The sequence below is a fragment of the Benincasa hispida genome, chromosome 10 (genome assembly GCF_027475165.1).
Source record: "Benincasa hispida cultivar pf3 chromosome 10, pf3_genome.v1.1, whole genome shotgun sequence".
NCBI classification, from domain to species: domain Eukaryota; kingdom Viridiplantae; phylum Streptophyta; class Magnoliopsida; order Cucurbitales; family Cucurbitaceae; genus Benincasa; species Benincasa hispida.
In genome coordinates, this window is record NC_143487.1 from 42,819,087 (window position 1) to 42,830,915 (window position 11,829).

The 11,829-nt window shown below is 34.4% G+C and overlaps 1 protein-coding gene across 1 annotated transcript; it reads left to right on the forward strand.

Moving 5' to 3' along the window:
- Positions 1-277: 277 nt before the first annotated feature.
- LOC120089090 (L-type lectin-domain containing receptor kinase IX.1-like) lies at positions 278-1,159 on the forward strand. Its single transcript, XM_039046515.1, has one exon. The coding sequence runs from the start codon at positions 278-280 to the stop codon at positions 1,157-1,159; it is 882 nt and encodes a 293-aa protein (XP_038902443.1).
- Positions 1,160-11,829: the final 10,670 nt, after the last annotated feature.

Below are 11,829 nucleotides of genomic sequence, written 5' to 3' on the forward strand. Positions count from 1 at the left end.
CATAACTTTTAAAAATTAAAATTAATATATATATCAACAACATACATAGAGTTCAACTTGTTTTAAAGAAATCAGTGTACCAGAAAAATTCCACTATATATAGGCAAGGGAAAGGCACTTTAAAATGTCTCAAAACACATTCCCATATATTTCCATTTCATCCAACCTCCATATGGCTACTTCCTTGTATCCATTGCCAAATCTTGGTCGTCTTCTTCTTTTTTTATTCCATTTTTCCCTCTCGGTTAACTCCATTTCTTTCAAACTATATCATTCAATGTCCGACATTGAAAACTTCATCCTTTACCGTGAAGGCATAGTTCATTCTCCAGAAGATATTCCACTCAACAACAATCCCGATTCCAACATTTTTGCTGTTTACCAAGCCATTTACAAGTATCCTATCCCAATTTGGGACTCAACAACAACACCAAAACTCACAAGTTTCTCAACCCATTTCACCTTCCAATTTGATTCCCTTCATGCAAAAACATATGGTGGTGGCTTTGCATTTTTCTTAGCCCCAATTGGTTGGCCAATCCCTCCAAATTCAGGCTCTGGCTTTCTTGGTCTTTACAAGGCTAATACTCAATCCCCTCCAATTGTTCATATTCAGTTCCAAATTGGCTTAAATGCTGCTTATCCCCCATATGAACATGTGGGTATTAATATTAACTCTCTTTCTTCTTCTAATTCTACTCCTTGGGATGCTACTTTACATAGTGGAGATTTTGCTGATGTTTGGATTTCTTATAATTCTAAAACCAAAGATTTGAGTGTGTCATGGGAATATCAAAGTACAGCTTCATCACTTGAAAATAGTTTCTTGAGTTATAAGGTTGATTTAAGTGAAGCTCTTCCTCCAAGGGTTATGCTTGGATTTACAGCTACTACTGGCCTTTATTCATTGAAACCTTTGATTTCTTTTTGGGAATTTGATACTACTTTGAGTATACAGAAAACAAATAAGAGAATTAGTGATGGGAGCAGGAGGAATAAAGTTAATGTAATTGTTGTTGCTGTTGCTGTTCCTGTTGGAGTTGTTCTGATTAGTTTGGGATTATTTGGACTTGGGAGATGGATGGTGAAGAAATTAGGGAAGCCAAAAAGTATTGAGAATGGAGGTGAAGGTGCCATAGCTGTTGGAACAACAAGTTGAATTGATTAAGGATCTGTTTGATAACAATTTCATTTATTGCTTCTTGTTTTCCTTTTTTAGTTTTTTTTAAGAACTAGAAAATAGGAATATATTTGCTAGTTATTCTCATTGATTGTTTCATGATAAAATTGAAATAGAAATAATTGAAGAAAACAAAATTATTTGAATGGTGGACTTTTTCTTTCGAGAGAGAATAAAGTATGGACAATAATACTCAATCTTCTATTGATTTCTTTCTCAACATTGTCTTGGAAAAGATTACACTACCACTATATATAGTCTCACAAAGTGTCTCTCTGAATTCTTTCAATAAACCACTAATAAAAACAAATGAAAGAGATTACAATAATTAAGACAGAATTTCAAAAGTTGTAGTAATTCTTGACCCTTCATTACTCAAACTGTCATAACTTTCCATAGAAAACATCACGACTTGAGACTTGAACCATCAGAAAGTGGAGCATCAAAATCCATAGGTTACATATTTAATTTGGATATCGTTTGACCTTCCAAATGCTTGCTAAAAACCGCCCAAATACCTGACAATTTGAGTTTAATGCTCAACAATAAAAACTTATTTGATTATTGTTTCTCATTTCTTGTATTTTTTTTTCTTAATTTTCCCTTGTTTTATAGTTTAAATATAATTTAGTTAATAATAATAAAAAAATACATTTATAACACATGCATTAATTTTTTTTAAGTACAATAACTGCGACGATGAGGATTGAACCCTTGACTTCTAAGAAGGAAGACTGTGCCAAATTACCATTGAGCTAAGCTCACAAGCTCATAGTATGTTTAGAAGTTATTCTAAAATGATTAAAAATTACTTTTTTCATTTTAAAAAACAACTCCAAAGATGCTTTTAATCATTCAAAATCAATTTTAACAGTATAAAATTAAAAGTATATAAAAGAATAAAATTAAACAGTAAATTGATTTTAAGTGATTAATGATGTCTTTCGGAGTGATTTTAACCATTTCGAAATCACTCTCAAACATACACTTGATACAATTATCAAAGTTTTATATAAATTAAATACTCTAGCAAGCTGATTGCACCTCAATTAGATTCGATACACACTATATACAATAAGAATGTTTAAACTAGAAAAATAAGCCAGGTGGCATAATAAGGCTTATGAATTGAAATAACTAAGAACCTCAAGATATTGTGAAGTCGTCAATAGGTAGTTGAAGCACTCTTCTAATAAGCGTTGTCCCGAAGACAATTATTCACTCTGCATGGGTTGCAAGCAAACTATAGTGATCGCCTCAACATAATACAATGGCTAGTATTATAACCTTGTACTACTTGGATCTAGTAGAATTCTTGGATACTTACTCTCAACTCAATTCAAGATCAAAAGAAAGAAAGAAATGAGAGAACTCTTCAATTTGGAATGAGGTGCTATAAATGAAGAAATAAGTTGCTAGCTATTTATAGGCTAGCAACTTAGTAACTCTTAAATAAAATCAAATAAATACAACAAATTGAAACATTTGTGAAATTTAACTCAATTGAGTTGTTACTTGACCAAAATAAAATATAATTAATTCAAATTGAAGAAACTACAAATTTAACTTTCATATATGTTATATTTGTACATAAAACATCATCTAATTTTAAAGTTTCAATCCAATTTTAAAGTTTCTAATCATGAATTTCATATACATAATTAAATCCATTTTTTTGTTTCAATATTCACAATATTTTACTTTATATCATTACATTATAAATATCCAACAATCCCCCATGTGAAGAAAGTGAAAGCAAATCAAACAAAAATCGTTAAGAGCAACATACCAGGTCATGCATTAAGAGAGGTGTCTTATAGACTTAAACCATCCTTAGTGAATATCTGAAACATGCAATGAATTTAGTCTTTAGAGGTTTTTTTGCACACTTTTTACTTAAAAAAAGGGTTATTGCATGTGTTTTCTCCTAAATTTAGTCTTAATTAGCTAAAATGAGCTTAAGAAGGTTTGAATGAGTTTAAAAGATGTTATTTATTGATTTAGAGGTGATTTTGTGAATTTTGGCAGGTGATTTTTGTCAAATTGAAGATTTTTGTCTAATGCAACTGCATCGCCATATTCACTGCGACCGCATCAGTGAGCCCTAATTTTTTAGAATTTAACTCAGTCAAATATTGTTGCAATTTTCACATTCCAAGCGATTTTCCAACCCCTGATTTCACCTGGTAAATCTTCAGAGCATGGATTTCGGCCCTCCACAACTGATTCGGGACCTATAAAAGAAGGAGAAGCCCTTCATTTCTTCAAACAACTCCCCATCTCCTAATCCATCACGATTTCTCCATAGTTTTTGTCATTTGTCAGTTCCCTTGGAAATTTTCTCAACTTATCAAGTCAGTAGCCTCAAGAATGAAAATTTCTCTGAGGCGTAACTATTTCAGGTCATCTCATCTCGTTAAAGCATGTGATGAGAAACGATTTTTCCTTTAAAAAGAGAATCAACCTAGGGAAAGACTAGAAATTTGAGGACTTGTCTCAAGATCCCTTGAGTTGTAATTTCTAGCATTTTTCATTCATTCATTTCTTGTAGTTCTTTTATTTTCTTTTCACCAATCGAACCCTATATTGTAGCTATGATTTATGATTCAATAAAGTCTATTATTTCATCATTCATCATGAGCTAAATCTTCCTATGGATTCAACAATGTGGATGCCCTGGGGCTATTATGGCTTGAGTTGCACTTCATACCACTTTGTTTTACGCATTCTCTTTATTGAATTTAAAGATAAAATCGGTAAGTTAAACTGGTCACTTAATTTAACGATCTAGTGGAGATCTAATATTGAGAGAGTTAGGTTATAAACGGATGTCGCAAAGGGATATGGGACTTCAAGCCTAGATATAAGACTGTCACGTCGCCTTAGAAATAAGAGGCACCATAGGATAAAGAAACTAAGCTTGAACTAATCTAAGATTCAACTAACGATGGAAACATTAGGAATTAGCTGCTTAGACCTCCTAAAGAAACTTGACATAAGATCAAATAGGAGTAGATTTTTGTTCATGTGTAACTCACTTTCTTGGTATGATGTGGCCTCATCACTTAGAGCATAGCACCCGAAAGGTTGAAATATTGTTTGCCCTGCTCAATCATCATTGTGTACTATTTTTAAGCTTTTCCTTCACCTGGTACAATATGAACTTTTCATTGGTTACCTTGGTTTCATTGATCCATAGTCATAATCAATTTAAGAATTGACGTAGTCCTGTGGGATTCACACTTGGAATACTTTATGTTTATTACTTTACCAATAGTGCATGCTTGAACTGAGACATCATCTATCCAAAACTTTTTGCCACTCGTACTTCTGGTTGATCAATATCCATTGAATTTATCAGAGAAACAATAAGACCAAACTCTATAACTGTCCTTTTGATTGGTGAATTGAGATAAATACCGCACACAACTCATCTTGTATCTTTGAGTAATATACTATTGGGTCCATTTTCATCTTGGACAAAATCCTGAATTCATGAGAGCTTTTGAGAACATAATTCATTTAAAAAGTTCTCATAGAAGCGACCCCACTTCTACTTCACACAGGTAATATTGATTAAGAGTATTCTCTCATTACTTGTCTTGTAAAGCAAGATATCAATATGACCTTAACATCAACAGATCACACTCTACAACATCATAGAATTGGAGAGAAACTATAAGTTTTTTAGCGTGTCAACTATGATTTATTCAACTAGTTTGCCTATTGAACCTAGATCTTGGGATCTCAAGTCAACTAGGTTAGTTTACCACCAAATAACTCATTTCATAGGCATTAGCTCAATTTTCCTCGATGTATATTTGTGACTTGCTCTCTTTATAATCCTTTTGTTAAAAGAATTGCAATATTTTATTTTAACTTCACATGATCAATGGTCATTATTCCATTAGAGAGTGATTACTTTATCAAATTATGCATGCATCTAGTATGTCGTGACTTGCCACTATAAATATTATTCTTAGCTCTCATTAAAGTTGCTAAATTGTACAATAAATACATGTTGCACTTTTAGGCTTTGGCCACAATTGAAGCCATTATGCTTCTTCTCCTACTTTATCAAGAGCTATAAACTTTTATTCCATAGTAAAACGTGTTATACATGTCTGTTTGAAGTTTTCCATGATATAGATACTCCACTAAGGTAGAAATATACCCACAGGTTGATTTAGTCTCATGCTATCAGAGATCAATTAGCATCACTAAATCCTTCTAGTACATGTGCTATACCTTGTATAATGTAATCCATAGTCTAGAATGTACTTCAAATACCTTAAAACTTTGACTAAAACATTCCAATGACTATGCCTAGGATTTTTTGATGTATTTTGCAAACCTCCTATTGAATAGACAATATTAAGTCTTGTATAATTTATTGTGTAAATTAAGCTACCAGTAACTCTAGAGTATTCTAGAGAACACCCACATTCATCATTATTTTTATTCAACTTACAATTTCGATCGTTAGGAGAAATTTAAGTCGTTTGTTTTGCATTATGACAGTTTTAAACATCTCTATGTTATGGAGGGAATTTGTTGTTAACGGCCTTATTACATACAAATTATTTTTCAATTTAGCTGAACATATTTCACCACCATCTTTCATAAGAGACACTTTGTTAACTGAAAAGTTCAGGGTGCATTTACATTCAAGCCACAAATTTACAAAAATCAAGTTCTGGTTTAATCGGGAACAATGTATACATCATTCAAAATGATAAACCTATTTTGTAAAGTCAACTGGAGGCCTCACACTGCCACAACTGAGGCGACGTGTCCGGTGCCAACTCGCATCGTCATGTCACTAGCCTCAAGCTGCCGCCAGGATCTAATCCCCTGAAATGAAGAACAAATATGGTTAGTGGCCCCAAAGTCTATAATCCAGGTAGAATCATCATTCTCTACTAAACAAGTCTTCAAAACCAGTAAATCATATTTACCTTGTTTGGCTTTCTTCTTGTCCTTTAAATAACGTGGGCAATTTCACTTCTAGTGCCCATCTTGGTTGCAGTGGAAATAATTTTCCTTGTCAATTGGTGCTGGTCACCTACCCCACGGAGCGGCAGATTATGGGTTAGTAGGTGCCTTCCCCTTCCCTTTACTACCCTTCTTCTTCTTCCACTTGCTGGTATTGGAAGAAGAAGGTGCAAACTTAGTTCCTGAGGTCGAATCTTTATGGAACTTTCTAGATGATGAAGGAACATTTGTCTCACCAACCTTCTTTTCCTTGCTTTTCAGCAAGGATTGGAATGTTTACAACTTTCTTCAACGAGTTGTTCGAACATTCCCTTCAGGGACTCCATGATTTCACATGTAGTGACTATGGGCTCATGCTTCTTGGCCAAGACGTCGTTCAGGCTGGCCAAGATATATGCTCGGGCCTTCTCGTTCACCCATGTTCATTTCTCGTAAGCCTCTCGAACATTTCGAGCAACGTTTTGAGGTGGAATAGGAGGACACTCTTCCATAAGGATGAAGCAGAAGTCATCGATGATTAGTATTGTGTTTATCGTGTTTTTCCAACTACGTAGTTATCGAGCTAAAGTAGCGGTTGCCATTTTTAAAAGTTGCTGAAAACAAGAACAAACGTAATGAGTCTACTTGCATTACCACTTTTAACACCACTTTTAGGTTTTAGCAAAAATAGTTCTATTGTACCCTAAGTGACATCTATTTTGCAATGATGCCCCAACAAGGCAGGGCAAAAGTCACCGGTGGGGTGATCAACTACCCTTTCACTGGGATGAGACATCCTCAACCATTAGACATAAACAACTTCTTATAATTACTCTAACAGTCACCAGTTCGGTCTAGAATTTGTTAACAACCTTAACAATTCCGCGTAAGTATAACCCCTTATTTTAGGCCCTAGAGTCCCACCCTAATGCGCCTACTGTAGAGAAAAAGCAGATTAGGACAAGAGAATAAAGCAACTCTATCCTTTTCAGGAGATTAGATAAAGAGTTGTGCAAATACAACCATCCTTTAGAGGGATACTCTCAGGGTGCCTCGAGGTGATGCACGAAAACGTTATCCAACCTAATGAGATAGACCGTGCGATATGTTGTCATACGTCTCTCTCTCATTTACTATAAACATTCTCTCCATTCACCTTGGTATTAACCTACCCAAACATCATTCTTTAAGGGGACACTGCCAGGGTGCCTCGAGGCCAAGAAGAGATCTCATGATGTGAACTTTTAAGGAGAAACATGTAGAGGTTTAAGTGAAGTATCAATACCCCAAGTACCTCCCACTGAATGTTCTACCTAGGGGTTCATTAACTTAGTCAATCCGACTACTGATTTTAACTAAGTGGGTGTTTAATTTGCTAAAAAATAACACTTTCTTTTGATAATTAAACAAGTTTGAATCAAGTCTTATTAAACACTTTAACAGACTATCATCAAAGTTACATGCATGCAACAAATCTATCTATTCATCTTTCCAGATAGGTTCCCAGATAGGGGTATTCCATTTCCGTCAGCTTAAATACCCCAGCCTAGCCAGAACCCATCTTAGAAAAAAGATCTCTTATAGATAGATTTAGTACATATTTAATCTTTTATTAGTCAATTTAATCCTAATAAACCAAATTAAAATATTAAACCTAGGTTTCTAATCTCATTAGAACTGTGACCTTAGGTCCATCTCAATCAAATTTTAAAACTCTTTTAAAACATGATTAAAGCCTAAGAGTGCATGCACGTCTTTCTTATTGATTTTAGTTCTAATTTCATTAATTATAACTCTTTTAAAAAAATGAAACAACTAAAAACAACCACATTGCTAAGCTAGACTAGGTATTTATAACTTTTATAAGTTAACCTAAGTGTCATACTTCATGCAATGTTCATGCATTACTATATATATAACTCTTACGTAACTTGTAATGAACTAAGTATACATGCTCTCATACACCTTTATACTATAACACTTATAATATAAAGATGATGCATGACTATGCTTAAATGCATGCATATATTTTATCTCTTATATTATATGATGCATGAGCATGCTTTAAATACATGCACATATTATACAAGGCACTCGATCCATGGGGGGTTTTAAAACTACATGACATATTTTATGTATTTTTAATTAAATGCATAACCCTTATACTATAACACTTATAATGTACTTGTGATGTATGTATAATTATATGCTTTAATGAACGTACCTGTGATGTATGTTTAATTAAATGCATTGTAGAAACATAAAACCCACCAAGACTATAAATGTAATTCAATACATCAATGGAATTTGGAATATAAGAATAACCTGACTCTGATACCAATTGAAGGATCTCTAAATGTAGAGAACCAATGAGCGGAAGCAGATCATTTCAAATTCCAGTGCAAAAGAACAAGAGCCTTTACAATCAAATAGAACAGTTATGCATAAAAGATAAAATTACAGGATTCTACAAGGTTAAAAACAAAGGATCGAGTAAACATACCTTTGAAGAACCCTTTTTTCTAGTATTTCCTCGATCAATCAGCACAGCATTCATCGTCTAACAACATGAATGCAATGAGCCTCTGGAAAACCCTCGATCACAATCGAGTAAAACTCGATCCTCGACCTTCGAATAGAAACTTGACACCGCCACTCAGTTATCTTGGTATTCTCGGTGTGAGAATCCAGGAGGTGTGGGCTATGTATGGATTTGGGTAGAGGCATGAAGAAACTGGACGATCGTGTAAGTGGGAGAAGGAATAAGCCTATCGTATAGACTTGTGTACTCGATCGTTTAGCAAGCGAGCAATTATCGTATAGAATCCTCGATCGATCATTTACTCTCTCAACCAAGCTATCGTATATCTTGAGCCTTTTTACCCGTGGAATGAAAAATGAAAACGATTTTCATTTTATCCATTAGTTAGCTATAAACTGATTAAAACCTCCCACTAAGGTGGTTATTTGGAGAAAATCGAAATCATCTTATAATTAATTTATTATAAATAAATATAATAACTAATTTATCATATTATATTTATAACCTATAATTTTACTATCACATCATATGCAATATATAAACCATAGTTCTTTTTCTCCTTTATGGCATTTAATATAAATCATATTTATATTAATTCCTTAAATCAAATAATAACGTATCAAATATATTAAATCAATTAAATCATATATAATCGAATTAATTTAATTATATCATATATAATCAAATTCCCTCTTATTAATTTGAACACTTCAAACTAACCCCAAACCTGATTCTCAATATGAATTCACTGAGCTACCAAGGGGACCTTATGAACCTATAGCTTGAAGCTCCAACGATATGTGAACAACTAACTAAACTCTTTCTCACGATATCCACTTCGGACACTCCACTAAAGACCAACAGCTGCAGTCTTCGCACTACAGATATATTTCTTTGTCCATCGGATGTAACCAATCAACTGTACGATAACCCTTCACAAATTGCTCGTAAGTACAGTTGGGCCAATTTACTGTTTTGCCCCTTTACATCTAACTCTTTAAGTACCACTGATCTTTCTAATGAACAATACATCATAGTCCCATTATGAGTAAACCCTTCTTGGACCAAAAGAAGGTGTGGCGCCACATTGTTCAAGCCCTGGAATCAGTCCTTAAGAGAGCAATTTATCTACTTACCCCTGCTTCGGGGAAGAAGTGAATTCCGTCTTGTGTAGCTGAGTTCCTAGCTCCCCAATCAGACGAATCCCCAAAGTGGTAGGTTTGAGTCGGCGATCTGACCACTCGCACCTATGTAAATCAAAGGACCGCCCCCATAGGTACGAGTTCACAACTCATTCAGGATTAAGGTCATGTTACCTATGGTCATCCTAGTGAAATGAAAGTCCCTGTCATGAACGACGTTATATAACGAGACTACATGGTCCGGTCTTATACAAACTCTATTGTATAGAGTATCCCCGCTCGCACGTCTAATACATGAATGATCAGGATTAAACCATTTGTAGCACTTTACAACATTTGTAACACCTACAAAGTGGGCCACACTCGTAGTGTCACAAGGATAAGGTTTCCCTCCTTTATCCATATACTATAGACCATTTAGGTTATCACTTAAAGCACGATCCACTTGTATTTTTCCACATACATGCTTAAGTTACAACGATAACCAAGAATCTTAGTTTATTTGGTTTGTGGTTAATGCAACTAAAATATCTCATATTTCATAGACTGAAATGAATAAAATATCTCATATTATAAATCACCAAATTTTTATTCATACAAGTGTTTACAAACTATAAGACCCTACGAGATTTAGGGCATTAACCCCAACAAGTTAATAGAAGCTTTGCCGCTACAAGAAGAAGATAGGAGGAAAGGATCCATTGCCATCGTTGATCAAGAGAAGAGGAATTGTTGGAGATTGAATTTGGTGGCTTGCCTTCCTTCTATTTATTTGTTACTATCGCTAGACATTTCATTCGATTGAGTTGAGATTGTTATAAAAAAACTTGCTATCTTTAAATTCAATCTTATAGTTGCTCATTCCACCTTTGTTTCTCTATTTACACTCAAATTCGTATGTGGTTGCCACTTGCCTAACTTGATATATACTTGAATTCCATGCTTTAATCATCTTTATCACTTGATTAAAGTTATTAAGTAGTTAAACCACTCGAGAGAGTAGCTTAAGTATAGAACACATTGAGTCGTAACGCACAGTAGGTTTAGAAATAAAAGTACTAGCGTTTCTACCAATTTCTGTGACTAACGCATGCATCCTAGAGATAGGAATACCTATGGCATTGTATTGAGAGATGTTGAACAATATGATTGAAGGAACATAAACCCTAAAGCATACACATACATTTAGTTTGTAAGCACGCAACCACATTATCTTCATTTCATTCTCACCACATTCACACACACTTGTTTATCTTACTTAGAATCAATGCATATCTCAAACACTTAACGCCATTCAATCATAAATCCCTCTTTTCCCCTTGAACTCCTATGTCTTGTATGCATGCATTGAAGTTAGTGTAAATACTCTTCACTCACATTAATCTAAGAACTCTCTACAACTGAGGAAAACGCAAGGACTGCATAACACTATCCTGAAATACCCGTGTTCGACCCTGGACTTACCAGAAAACCTAAGTTAGATTTATACTTGGATTTGATTTGGGAAAGCTTGTATGCATCACAAGGTGTGCTTACATCCACTATGATGCATCGCCTATTTTTCTTAAAGAGATATTAATCCATCACTCATCTTCATGGGTATAGGCTCCATGGGTATAGGCGTGAGCTATTTGTTTTGGATTAACTGAGGGAGTAACTTAGTATAGGTTATGGGTATGGGGTCGTAACTCCTCTGATTACTTTTGAATACTTTTTGAGCATTTGATGAGTGGGTGTTTTACACATTTAATGAGTGACTTGATTGTCCATGTATCGCTCGGGGTCCATGCCCTGACACATATGAGTTACTTAAAGAACTTTGAGACGTTATTTGTCATTGGGTACTGTACGGTCTTTGCATTGTTTAAAAGTGGCTTTTGGCTATTACTGATCTCATGGATTTATCTTTCCTTCTTTTTTGGGATGATACTTTTCTTTTGGCTCGACTCGTCTAAGGTGTCCACTATTCTTCCATACTTCACCCCGTATTC

Bases quoted from the DNA above. Each gene is read 5' to 3' on its own strand.
- LOC120089090 (XM_039046515.1), top strand. From the start codon at position 278: ATGTCCGACATTGAAAACTTCATCCTTTACCGTGAAGGCATAGTTCAT.